The sequence below is a fragment of the Echinops telfairi genome, unplaced genomic scaffold (assembly GCF_000313985.2).
Source record: "Echinops telfairi isolate 266 unplaced genomic scaffold, ASM31398v2 ScPeMD7_18;HRSCAF=68, whole genome shotgun sequence".
Taxonomy (NCBI): Eukaryota; Metazoa; Chordata; class Mammalia; order Afrosoricida; family Tenrecidae; genus Echinops; species Echinops telfairi.
This window is the reverse complement of record NW_022103915.1, coordinates 43105951-43119852: the sequence shown is the minus strand read 5'-3', so window position 1 is coordinate 43119852 and position 13902 is coordinate 43105951. Positions and strand designations below refer to the sequence as shown.

The window sequence follows — 13902 nt, the reverse complement described above, 5'->3', positions numbered from 1 at the left end:
CAGTACACAAGTATCCATGGAATTGCTGAAACGAGCAGTTTTTTATCTTTTCATTTTCTCATACAAGCATCTACTTACCTAGAGTGTTTGTAATAAAAATCAAATCTCATATGCCTTATTTACTACCCTTAAGTATAAAAATCTACAGAAAAAATATATCCTGAGATCAACTTAAATTTAGGAATACAATTGTTAACTAATAAATTTTCTAAACTGTTTAACTCACATGAAATTTTGACTGATATTTTGACATTTAACACATAGCCCACAAAATGTATAAAATGTGCCATATATCCCTTGTATTTGAACGCTGGTCCCTTCTAGAGAGCTCTACTAGGTACAAAGCTATGCATAGTATTAAACCAGAGATCCCATTCTGAGTAGTTGGTTTTTTTACTCTATCCACACTGGTTTTCTTGTGGTAACATATTCTAAAAAGTAAAAGGAAATCCAATGTTAATTTTCCTTTTTGGCTGAACGGAAATCAAACGAGTATGTATCAGATGGATGCAACACCTCTCTGAAGACAAGGTAGTTTCATTTCAATCTTATCAGAAATTTGAGCAAGAAAAATTGCTAACAACAATCATCCTAATAATAGCAAAAGCAAAATACTTACAGCCCACCATCATCATGGCCACCGAAAACATCTTCTCCACGTCCGTGGTAGGAGCTATGTTTCCAAACCCTATGGTTGTAAGGCTTGTCATGGTAAAGTAGAGGGAGGACACGTAGAGGGAGTCCTTGCTGGGTCCTCCTTCCCAGATCCCTGCGCTTGTATTGTACCGATATGGAGTCCCGATGCTCAAGGCCAGCTGGTAGAGCCAACTGTCGATTTGGATGGTATTGGTGACCTCATCGATGACCTCATAGTCTCCAATGCTGTACCAAATGCAGGCCAACCAGTGAGCAACCAGGCCGAAGACACAGACCAGGAGCACGAGGACGGCAGCGCCGTACTCCAGGTAATGGTCCAGCTTCCGAGCCACCCGACCCAGTCGTAGGAGACGCACCACCTTCAAAGAACTAAAGAGGCTGCTGATGCCCTGAAGAAAGGGGGGGAGAAAAAAATAACCAATATAGCACTCTGAGAAAAGAAGGGGGGCAGCAATATATCGGCTCACCTTTATGACCATCAAGCATTTCCCTACTAAGAGCATGCACTTACAGCTCTAACTTTAAGTAAACAAAAGCACCAAAATGATCAAGAAACTTAGTGGTAATACCTATTATTTCTCAGACTACAATGAGAATTCTGTGAATTATTATACAAAATTAGTTTTCACTAGCTGGGGAAGACCATTTATTTTCATAAGTAGAGTATCAATAGCACAGAGAAAACCTGAGTAAAACTAACTAAGAAAATGGCTAAAGCACAATACACAGGACAAAAAATAGGGATGATGAATTTAGACTTTTTTATTTCTTTTCACTATAAAATGTCCCTGCTCTAAAGGGTTTCTCTTTATATTTTATTTTATAACAGCTATAAACAGCACAATTTCTGAAAGAGAGAACTCAATCTCCCTAGTAAGCAGTCAGGAAATACTCGGTGTACACGAAGAAAGTGAGCAAGTATCTTCGTTGGTCCCACATGTCATGATAAGCACTAAATGTGTCCAATCGAGCAACCAGTTGCTGTCAAGCCGAATTCATAGTGACCCCACATACATCAGAGTAGAAATGTGATTTTCACCAGGTTTACAATGTCTGATTTAAAGTGGATCACCAGGTTGTACTTCCAATGTGTCTCTGAATATATTCAAACCTCCAACCATTGGGCAGCAGACAAGTGTGTTAACCATTAACAACACTATTAAATTTGCAAAGCACTGAAGAAGTGAGATGCGCTAAGCCCAAAATGCATCCCTACTTAAAGCTATCATCCTTCGGCAGTAGTTACAGATAAGAATTAAAAAGAGTACCCACAAGAAAAATCTTATTTGGGTGAGAAGCTTCAAATATCAAATGGAAGTATTATTCAACTACAGACAAGCACAGACGTCCATAAATCAAATAAGGTGCCTTGGTTACTTTTTTTGCAAGCATACAATAGACTACCTGGCAAAGACGGATATATGCACCTGTGGTGCAAAAATGGGCACAAAATCGGCAGGGAGAAAAGACAGTCATGATTGAGAAAGCCTCTCATCTAATTATCACCCGCAAGTCTCATTTGGATGAAAGCAGGATTCTATAAGTCCATGACTTTGCTACTGCTAACTTTAACTCCCCCACGCGCCCCCCCCCCAAAAAAAACACCCCTGCCCAGAAAGTAAACAAGGAATCCAACATAACTGACTTGGTGCCAATATGGAAAAATTGGTAGATGAACTTGAAAGCATGTGCCAATTTTACAACTAATTGTAGCATCGTAACTTTTAAATGCATTTGATTTTTTTATATACAATGGTCTGTATTTCTGTGTATGCTTGAGTTTTTTTCTCATAATAAAAATTATAAAGAGAGAAACCATATCAGAACAAGAGACTTGTGGTCTCCGAGGAAGGATAGAGCAACCGGACCAATCCTGGCACTTGTTGGCCTGGATATGTGTATCCTTGAGCCCTGGCTTTATTCAACATTCAAGTTCTTCAGTGTATATGCAGTCTGGTGGCATAGTGGCTATGCATTGAGCTGCTAACTCCGAGGTTGGCTGTTCGAAATCAAGAGACGCTCCTTAGGAAAAAGACAAGACTTTCTACTGCTATAAAGACTTTCCATCTTGGGAACCCACAGGGGCAGCTCTACTCTGACCTATAAGATCACTGTGAGTTGGAACTGATTTGATGGCAGGATTTACAATGTGAAACACACACACACATACACACACACACATACTTTTGAAAAAAGTAAAATTAAGAAGAATTCATATAATTTAGGTACACGAAATGCTGAAAGGAAAAAGATTTAAGAAGTTAAAAAAAAAATGTAACCATGTAATCATGCACGTCTATGTACAAGCCCTGGGGACAGTAAGATACATATCTCTGGTTTCTGCTGTAAAGAAATCCATAATTGAAATACATAACATGTCATTTTAAAAAATAGAAGAATAACAAAGAAAACTAACTGCTGGCATTATAAAAACAATCATTAATGCATTTTGGTATTAGTACACAAAACAAAGTACAGAGATAGACTCATTTAGAATATGGGTGTTTAGATAAGAAAGTAGCCATCGCCAAACTGAAATAAACTGAAGCCATCCTAAGTGGCACTTAGTACTTTACCATTTGCTGCTTACTGTCTTTCACATTCCGCCCTACCCCACTTTCAAATAGCTCAATCAGCCTTTCTGACAATAGAAACCCCCCAATGTGTTTGTTTCAGCCCAGATGACCAGATAGATCCTTCTTGTATTAGTCTAGGTACTTTGGAGAAACAAATCCACAGCAACTCATGTTTTGTGAGGTGAAGGACTTTGTGGACTGGTGTTGGGTATGGGTATGGGTTAGTGTTGGACTTGTGGGCTTGGGCAGCATTGGGTTGGGATGTTTTCGTGATGCACATTTTCTTTGCATAAAACTCTCTCTTATACATGAGTTGCAGTGGATTTGTTTCTCCAAAGTACCTGGACTAATACACTTCTAGATTTCCATTAGCTCCTTTCTGACTTTCCATCTCTAAGTGGTCTCCCAAGTTTTGATCTTCAAAACTCTTCCTCCAATGAATATACATACTCCCCTTCTAGATTTTCACTACCACCATAAGTTCGACTACAGGTTCAATGTCAATGAACGGATCTCAACTTAGTCCTGCTCTTCATGTGTCTGCTCACCACCCTCCTAGGGTGGCCCCCAAAAGAGAAACGGAGAAGGGTCTCAAAAGCAGCTCTTGGTTCAGGACCCAGGCCAATCCCAGGCTGAGCCAAGTCTCACCATGTGCTCGCTCCTCAATTACCTATCTGTTCTTTTTCTCGGTTTCTTTCCTAGTTTCAGTTTTGAATAATTGAGTCTGTCTCTGCGGTAGTAGTTGTAAAAATAATAATAACTAATCACTAGGACTAAAATTGGTTTACAGTAGAAACTGAGCACGTTAGCAACCTACAGCCCTACACCCTTGTCCATGGTAGGCATTGCTCATTAATAAGCCACTTTCTATAGTTAAGCCAGATGTAAGTTCAAATCTTCCCCAAGACATGTTAGGAAGCCACTACCAGTGGGTGGACTCAGGCCGGGAAAAGGGAATGTTTCACAATTGCAGGTAGAGTTTTATAGTTTGTCAGGCAGAATCATTGGTTTTTTTCTCAGCTCATTTTAGCTAGAAAATTATTTTTCAACATAAAGTCTGCCTTTAAAGCACATTACATAAAACAGATTGAAGTATATCTATTCAGTGGGTGAGGGATAGGATGAGAGCCTTTATTTCTGCTTACTTAGAGCAATGAGCCACAAAGAGGGTGTGTGAGGACCTGGCGCACTCTCTAGTCTGAGATTGCCTTCCATGGATCAACTCCACTAAGTCTCAACTGTGTAGCATTCCTATGTCCATAGCTCAGATGAGGGCACTGACTCTCAGACAAGTTCAACAACATACTCAAGTTCCACTTAAGAAGCTAAACTCAGAACCAGTCCTTCAGACGCTTAGTGCAGTTCCCATGACAACCCAGTGCCATGCAATCTTCCTGCCCTTACCCAATCCATCCAACATAATTCCAGAGATATTAACTAATGATACTACATCAATCCTCCAGTAAGAAAGCACTAAGCATGTATTCCCAGATCTCTTCAGGAACATTCACTGAAACACATTTTATTCCCAAGCCTTCAATGTCCACAGTCCTCTCCCTGTCTACACAGGCTGGCCATTTCTTTCTCAATACCCCTCTGCATAACAGCAGCACCCCGACCTAACCAAACACCTCTGCACTCCCAGACAGCAGCTAAGTCTCTCTGGGGAAGTTAGGTGTCACTTTCACAAATTTACCGTATTAGAAACTGTGACTCAAAATGAATAATATACAAATCAGTCCATTTTCTTGAACTGAAAAGATTTTCAACTATCTCATTGGCCCATAATTTGGTATCACGGAGAATGTAATACAATCATTCTAATCTGGACTCAAGAAAAATGTCTTCTTTTTTAAACATCGTGACTAGCTAAAACTTGAAGGAATCTATATGTGCATCTCAAGTACAACGGGTAAATAAAGTATAGTTTATTTAGTCAGTGAAAGAAAATACAAAAATATTAATGAACAGACGAGCTATACACAATAACATGAATTAATCTAATAAAAAATACCCTGTTGAGTAAAAGAAGCCACACACAAAAGTGTATATACTACATGATTTGAAAATAAATGGAAGTGCTCTACAGTGTTAAATGTCAGGACACAGCCCTCCGAGTTTGGGGAGGCGAGGCGTGTGACTCTGGGGGGCACGAGGGGAACTTTATAGTTCTAGTAGTATTCTGTTTTCTAGTATGCCTACTTATTACTGGGTATGTTTCATTTGTAAAAATTCATACCATTGTATGCTGATGTGCATTATCTTGAATCCTCCAGAAATCTGAAACCATTGCTGTTCTGTTAGGCTACACCCTCAGTGCTGTAGGATTGCTGTTGGCGTAGGCTCCACCTCACAGTGACCCTTTTACAACAGAATAAAACGCTGGCTGGTCCTGTGACTCCTCACAATTTTCCTGCCTGAGTCTCTGTGCCATTCCACCTCATTGAGGGTCTTCCTCAGTTTCACTCACCCTCGATTGTGCCAAGCACAATGTCCCTCTCCAGGAGCTAGCCCGTCCTGAGGACATCTCTAAAGTAGGTGAGGCCAGTCTCAGCAGCCTTGCTTCTACGCAGTCTGGCTGTACTTCTCCCAACATGGGTTTGTTTACTGTTCTGTCAGTCTGTGTGTGCAGCACAGTAAGGATTTCTCTCATCACACAGCTTTTGCAGGGAACATATCAGATTCAGCACTGTCTGTAAAATGAGAACATTCACGAGAGCCTATGACTCATCCTCATAAGCTTTAATGGGACTCCAAATTGCACTGTTACGATAATTCTGTATCCTTTTATATATTATAATATTGATATTCAAAAAATTCTCTCCTTCTTTGATAACCCATTTTTAGTAAAAATTTCTTGGTGTTGTACATTCCACCAATCTTACCAGTCCATTCATGTTGGGCTCCATTTCAATCTTTACTTTCCAATCTTTGTATGCCTTCCACTGTACTCCAAGGGTTTCCTGCCTCTACCCCAACATCTGTGTCTCAGTATACAAATCCCGGGGGTCCCATAGGGTAAAGTGAATATGAACTAGATCAAGTGCATAATAAGGCACAGCAGGGTTAATGGAGAATGTTCAGTCATTATCCTCCCACCTTTCTAGCCAATGTTCTTGAAGGGCAAGCCCCGCAGGCCATAATACGTTAAAAACAATGTCCCTGAGACATCTCAGTGCCATTAGCACTTCAAGTTATTTTTATGGATTCCCATTTTTAAAAGATGTGGGATGTGATCTGCATAAAAATAATATCTTACAATGATAGAGCCATTTAAACTACACATCAATTCAGTTGACGATCACTAATAGCAGTAAGTAGAGAGCTAAGCCAAATGTTCCTTAGTCTCTCGCTCTTTCTTTTGTTTTTAAACAGAAAATGGATGGTTAATGAACTCTTTCCCAAGAACACTTGACAAGTAAGTGGGAATTACAGAGCCATAATATAGACTCTTGAAACCTTGAATGGGCTTTCACTTCCATCTTGCAATCTCAGCAACACGGGATATTATTTGAGGGGGTGGTGGTCTGTGGTTATTTGACTCCCTGTATGCACACTTCTTTGTAATGTAGCTTTATAACACTACCCTTACCTTAGACTATGTTTCTGGCATCTCCTTCCTAGACTTGAAAAATTACAAGTTTCAAAGCATTAATTTTGATTCCTTTCAATATGATATGAACACTGCATAAGAGTTATATTTTCAAACTTAAATAACACATTCTGTGTTTCTAAAATTTGTTTGGGTTAACATGGACTTACAGGGTCTGATACCTGCTTTCTATTCTAGCCTCATCCTTCACCATTCTGATATCCAGTCTAAACTCAATTTCCTTTGAATATTCCATGTTCCCTTGAATAGAGTCTGTGCACCTGCTACTCTTTCTAAACAAAATTTTCTACAACCGGTCATGGCCCCTAGTTGGACCGAATTACCTACATCTCAGTTCAGTCATCACTTCCTTCTGGAAGTGTCCTCCTCGGTCCAAATCAGTTCCTTCCATCATATGTCAAAAGATCATACACTTTCCTTTTACTTTTTGCTCCCTTTTAATTTTTTTTAAATCATTGTATTGGAGCCTCTTACTGCTCTAACCACAATCCATACATACATCTATTGTGTCAAGCACATTTGTATGTATATTGGCATCATCATTGTCAAAACACTCTTTTTCTACTGGAGTCCTTGGTATCAGCTCATTTTCCTGAATGATTACATTGAATAAGCAATACACTAATAAATATAAAAACCTCCCATGGCAATTTCTAACTCCTCTAGAATTCATATTATAATAAATAATTAATAGTTATTTAATCTGAATGGGTAGCATGACATTAGGAAACTTGATAAAAACCACAGATAATACCACAGATAAAAACCACAATAAGCTCTGATTCATAAACATTAGATTCTTAGTCTAAATGGATTTTATACATGAATGTCTATATTGTTCATTCCCCTTTCCTTTTGTAGAACCCAATTTAAAGACTTAAAGAACATTGCAAACGGACTTTGTTATCTGAACCTCTAACACAGAAAACAAATGTATTGCCTCCTTCCTGTCCTTGCACACATTTTTCCAACTCTGGCTGCCAACATTCCATAAATGAGCTAATCTCAATTACACCAAGCATAGCTAACATGCTTCAGTAGAAGGTCTAAATTTAAATAATTTGTTCTTTTTTAAAAAAATAATTTGTTCTTAACTTCTTTAGTCAATCTATACTCTTCTTAAAACAAAGTGGGACACCTAATAGATTGATGGACACATGGATGGTGTATGGATGTAGACAGAAAGTGATGATAGATAGATGATAGATAGATAGATAGATAGATAGATAGATAGATAGATAGATAGATAGATGAGAGAGTAGCTGAGACAGGGCCCAGAGTGGTTGTCCCTCCCATGCCTGCACAAGGGCCCCTACAGGAGGTTGGGGAGGAACCAGGAAAGCATTAAACACCTATGAGAATCCTTTAACTGGGCTTGATCCAATTCAGGTCCCACTCACCCTCCCCCACCCACCTGAGCCAGGGGTGCTTGATTCAGCCAATGGGGTCAACCACCAATACCTTCAACCATGCCTCCCCAGCCAGAGGTTTAAAATACTTTGGTGGCAGGATGGCCTGCCCTTCTGCCCTTCACCTCTTGACCCTACTCCTGCGCCCACTGTCTCTCTGGCCTGAGGTCACCACATGTGGGTGAGCAGGCCCACAAGGTTGCCTGTGTTCACTGGTGGGCCGCAGCATGGCTTTCATGCAGTTCGGCATGCTCCCTGAAATAACATGTACTCGATTGAGACTGTAAAACCTGAAACTACTTCTGTCCTTTATAAAAACCCACTTGGATCACAAACCAGGCTTTGGCGTGAATTCTTTCTCATGCAAAGCCAAGAACCAAGGTATTACCCAACTGAGAAAGCTAACAGGTAGATGGATAGATGATAGATAGATAGATGATGATAGATATATAGATAGATAGATATAGATAGATGATAAATTAAACATCTATTTTCAGAAAAATCTATAATATGCTAAATTTAAATGCTTCTTATTGTTAAAAAAACTTTCCATCTTAATATTTATTGATTTCACAGTGACTATAAAGCCAGACTAAAGTAAATACCTAAAAGAGGTATATTTCCTAAGTCCTGATTTTTTCAATCGAATAATATATGCACAGATCAAACCAATTCTTAGGTGCATTAAACCCTTCAATAACCCCCTGCTGCCTTTGGAATATAGTTCTGCCTTGAACCTATAACACAGCCTTTCTCTTCAGCACCACCGGTGTGTCTCTTTCCTCTAGTCCATGTGTTCTAGCCAGAGAAGGTGCTTTTCTGTTCCTTTCAAATGTCCGAGTCTGGGAGACCTGCTGATGTGGAGGTGATGCATGGGCTTCGGTCGCATGGCTGGCAGTCCAAAACCACCAGCAGCTCCACTGGAGAAAGACTGGGCTTTCCACTCGGGTAAACAGTTACCGTCTCAGAAATCCACAGAGGGTCACTATGAGTCACCATTGCCTTGATGGCAGTGAGAGTGAGTTGTCTCACCTGGAAATCTCTAAATATGTTGTTTACAACATTCTTCTCAACCTACCAGCCACACCATTCTTTTGCATGCTTAATACCCACTCATCTCTCAGGTCTGAGTTTCAATGGCATCTCTTCAGAGAGACTGTTCTTAAATAGCTCCACCTTCAACTGCATTAAAGACTTGATGTATTGCAAATTGCTCCAGGAAATAACAAGGGAAGGAAGTGGGAAGCAATGAAAGTGGAAGCAGAGGAAGGCTAAAGAGGCCAGGGTGGGGCATGACCCAGTGGACGCTCTGAAAATAAAGGACAGAAGCTGAAAAATGAAGAAAAGAGTGAGAGAGAGAGTCAGGAATTCAAAATTCAGTAAGGATTCATGATTCAGTTCAGATTTCAGTGGGAGGGAGGGAGGCAAGCACATGCCCGCGAGGAAATGAGTCCAGTTAATGGTGGGACACGCAAGGCAAGATCGAAAGGTTGGGAAGATGGCCAGGAAAGCAAAGTGGACAATCACATCCTCCAAAATAATTTTCTTAAGAGGGCCACATTTCTAACCCTTTTAAAGATACTCTATGGCCTTACGGTTGTTAAGCCTATAAGAAAAAGATGCTGCAGGAGGCTATGTGAAAGCCAGAGTGTGAGACCTGTAGCAGAATGTCCATCTTAATCATATGGAGTTCCCTCTCTTTGCCTAACCTTTGGTCTGACATGAACTTACCTCCTTGATATTAGAAGGTACCTGTGCTTTGGACAGTCACCAAAACCAGAACTACCTTGGTCTGGTGTCACATTCTAAGATTCCATCAGTACTTTTCCTATGTTCCTTAAAAAAAAATCCATTCTTTTATAAAAATGGTCCATCAGTAGAGATAAGTTGAGTCTCTTTTCCATTGTAAAATAAAAAATATCCTGCCCCTTAACAACTACATGCTTTCCTATAACTCAAGTTCTGACTATCTATGTGTACATAGGATAGATAGAATAAACAATACAGGTCTATTATCTGTATCTGCCCGACCCCACCCCACCCCACTAGAATGTAAATTCCAGGGAAATATCACTAATCAGGAGCTAGAGCGTTATAGTGGGTTAGGCTTTTGATGGCGAACCACAAGGTTTGTAGTTGGGAATCACCAGATGAGAGTTTTTATTCATATAAAGACTTACAGGCTCAGAAACACACAAGGGGAAATTTGCTCTGTTCTATGGGTCACAAGGCACTAGAATTGATTCAGCAGCAGTCGGTTTTGAGTTTTTTGAGATCCACAATACTTTGAATGAAGGAAGAATAGCTCAGCCTGGTGGCATAGTGGCTATGCATTGAGCTAACTTCAAGGACATCAGTTCAAAACCATGAGACACTATGGGAGAAAGATGGGGGTTTCTACTCCTGTAAAAAGACACAGTCTTGGAAACTCACAGGAGCAGTTCTATTCTGTCCTATAGAATTGCTAAGAGTTGGAATCTCCTTGGCAGTAGTGAGTTTAGTTTTTAATTTTTTAGCTCAGTCTTTGATATGCAGGTAACACAATGTTACTTGTTGAAAATGAGGAGGGCTTGAAGCATTTCATAATGAAGATCAAGGATTACATGGATTGCAACTCAATGCAAAGAAGACCAAAAATCCTCACAACTAGACCAATGGGAACATCCTGATAAAAAGAGAAAAGATTGAAGTTCCCAAAGATTCTGTCTTGCTTGGATCCACAATCAATGCTCATGGAACTAGCAGTCAAGACATCAAATGATGCATTGCATTTGGCAAATCTGCTCCACAAGACCTATTTAGAGTATTGAAAAGCAAGGATGTTATTGTGAGGACTAAGTTGTGCCTGACCCAAGCCGTGGTATTTTTAATTGCCTCATATGCGTGTGAAAATTGGACATGGAATAAGGAGGGCTAAAGAATAATAGATGTGTTTGAATTGTGGTTCTGTAGAACATTGAAAGTACCATGGACTGCTAAAAGGACAAACTCATGTGTCTTAGAAGTCCAGCCAGAGTGCTCTGTAGAGGCAAGGGTGACAAAGCTTGGCCCATGTGCTTTGGGGATGTTTTTAGGAGAGACCCGCCCCTGGAGAAGACACATGCTTGGTAAAGTAGAGGGGCAGTGAATGGGAGGAAGGTCCTCCATGAGACGGAGTGAGCTAGGGACTACCAACAATAAGCTTAAGCAAAGGAACAATTGTGAGTGTGGTGCATGAGCATGAGCGGATGGTGCCTCATCCTCTTAAGCATGGGGTCACTGTGGGTTGGAAAAGACTTGATGGTGCCTAAATCAACAGCAACAGCTTGATAAATAGTCATTTATGAGTAGTTTTGTGAAAACAATTAACTTATTTATATATTTAAAAGATGATTTAGCAGGTGGGGGAAATTAATCCTTTTTGTGCCATTCTGTGTATTTCTGCTTGTACAACCATGCTTCAAAGTCAACTTAAATAAATACATCGCATATTCATCATCTAAGGAGCCCTCAGGGCAAGTTGGATAAGTGTTGTATTAAGTGTTGGATGGCTACCTGAGGTCAGTGATTAAAAACTACGGATTGCTCAGAGGGAAAAAGCTGAGGTTATCTGTGACTAAAGATATACTGCCCCAGAAACTCTAAATAGAGTCATTGCTAGTCGGTGGAAATCATATAAAAGAGTAGAAATACAATCATTTAGTTAATGATCATCTACACGGACAGGTTTCTGCACGTGGTAATGAAAACAAAAACAACACCTCATTGTCATCATACCAATTCTTTTTTTAATTAAAATATTTTATTGGGGGCTCTTACAGCTCTTATAACAATCCATACATCAATTTTATCAAGCATATTTGTACACATGTTGCCATTATTTTTTCTAGACATTTACTTTCTATTGAGCCCTTGGTATCAGCTCCCTACCCACCCCACCCCCATGACCCCTTGATAAAAAATGTTTTTCATATCTTACACTCATCTGTCTCCCTTCCCCCAAGGTTTCTGTTGTCGTCCCCCTGGAAAGGGTGGTGGGTGGTTATGTGTTGATCATTGCAATCGGTTTCCCACTGCCTCTCCTCCACTCTGCGCCTTATGCCTAACTTCCTGGTATCACTACTCCCATCCTGTACTTTCTTTTATAATATAGGTGAAACAGTAATGAAATAAATGTGCCATTATGAAGTTTATTGTTAGATTTCAACATTGAACCAAGAAATAGAATTGGTTCTTAAATTCTAGAAGGGCAACATTTGAATTAAAAATTCAACTACGAGGGAGAAGAAAGGGGGAAAACTATTGGGAGGTCTGATAAGTTGTTTAAACTATTGAATAAAAAAGGATTGTCTAAAATGTAAGCACCCACCTAATTCACAGTTAAACAATTTTTTTTTTACAGTTCAGCTACTCTAGAAATTTAAATTCGGATAAAATAATTATTGCATAGCTCCAGTGATGCAGGCCTCTTCACTTACGATAACTGCAACATTTGTAAAAGCTCAAGGAGAAGCTTAATAGGTATGATCATTCATACCTCAGTGCAATTTAGTGCATAGGTGTCAATGTCATTGAAAATGGCTGATTTTAACAGAAAGAATGACCTAAGAACAAACATCACAACAAAATCCTCCTCATCTGGAATTTTACCTGAAAGTCTATGTTTGCATCTGCATGCCAACCAAGTAAACATTACAAGATAACCTAACTTGGTGCCAGTCCAACCATGGCACTGCTTCCCCCTAGAAAGATATAAGGCAACTTAAGCATCCTTTTCCATGGAAGTAGCCCTCATAGCAGGTTGTGTGACTACGTAGCATCCACATATTCCCTTTGGCCCAACAAAGAGCAATTCAGAAGTTAAGAAAATGAAAAAGCTGTTAGATAAAGAGCCATCTTGATTTAAAAGTTTTAAGATTCTAAGTTATCTAATTCCACAATCACCTGGACCCTTAAAAACAACAACAACAACAACAAAACACCACAACATCTCCATTGGCACCATTTTGTGCTATTCTTGCTTCTTTAGAATGACTTTATTTTTCCAGGAGTCTCCTGCCAGGTAAATGGTTCCCAAAGACCCATTGACTCTTCATTGTAAAGCATCAACAGGCAGTTTATGCTCTAAATTCTTTATATCCCTTGCCTCAAAACTGTCACCTTCCTGTTTCCAACAATCCTAGATTGTTGTATTGTGTTTCCTGATTCTTACACAACCAATCCTAATCAATCAGGCTCCCCTAATTCTGCCCCCTAGTTTAAGAGATCCTTCTGAAATTAAATGACAAATCTTAATAAATTCCACCATTGCCTTTCACCTTCTAAGGCACAGGCAAACATTCAGAAATCATGGGGGGGGTATGCTAGGAAACTGTATCATTAAAGAAAGGATGAAGCAAGGAACCATGGCATGAAGCAAGGAACCAAGAGAGGTCTGAGGGTCCGACCCCAATCCTAACTACAGGGACAGTTCCCCTCCCCGCAGAAGAATTCACTTCAGAGGACAGCACTGAAGCTATAGCTCAAGGATAGGGACATGTCTCATCAGAGCACACAGGAGCAAATGAAGGGAGAGAAAGAGAGAGTGGAACACATCCTGGCCCACCAAGCCCCAAGATTGCGATATTCCCGCTCAGAGCAGCCAAAGCACAGAGAGGACCACAGGGCC

At 40.0% G+C, this 13902-nt stretch overlaps 1 protein-coding gene across 1 annotated transcript in view; it reads right to left on the bottom strand.

The window, feature by feature from the left end:
- The window catches only part of KCNH5 (potassium voltage-gated channel subfamily H member 5), a 356634-nt gene that overhangs the window by 232393 nt on the left and 110339 nt on the right, over positions 1-13902 (bottom strand). The window contains exon 7 of the mRNA XM_004698639.2: positions 620-1046. Coding sequence (XP_004698696.1) covers positions 620-1046 — 427 coding nt within the window. The remainder of the gene's footprint in view (positions 1-619; positions 1047-13902) is intronic.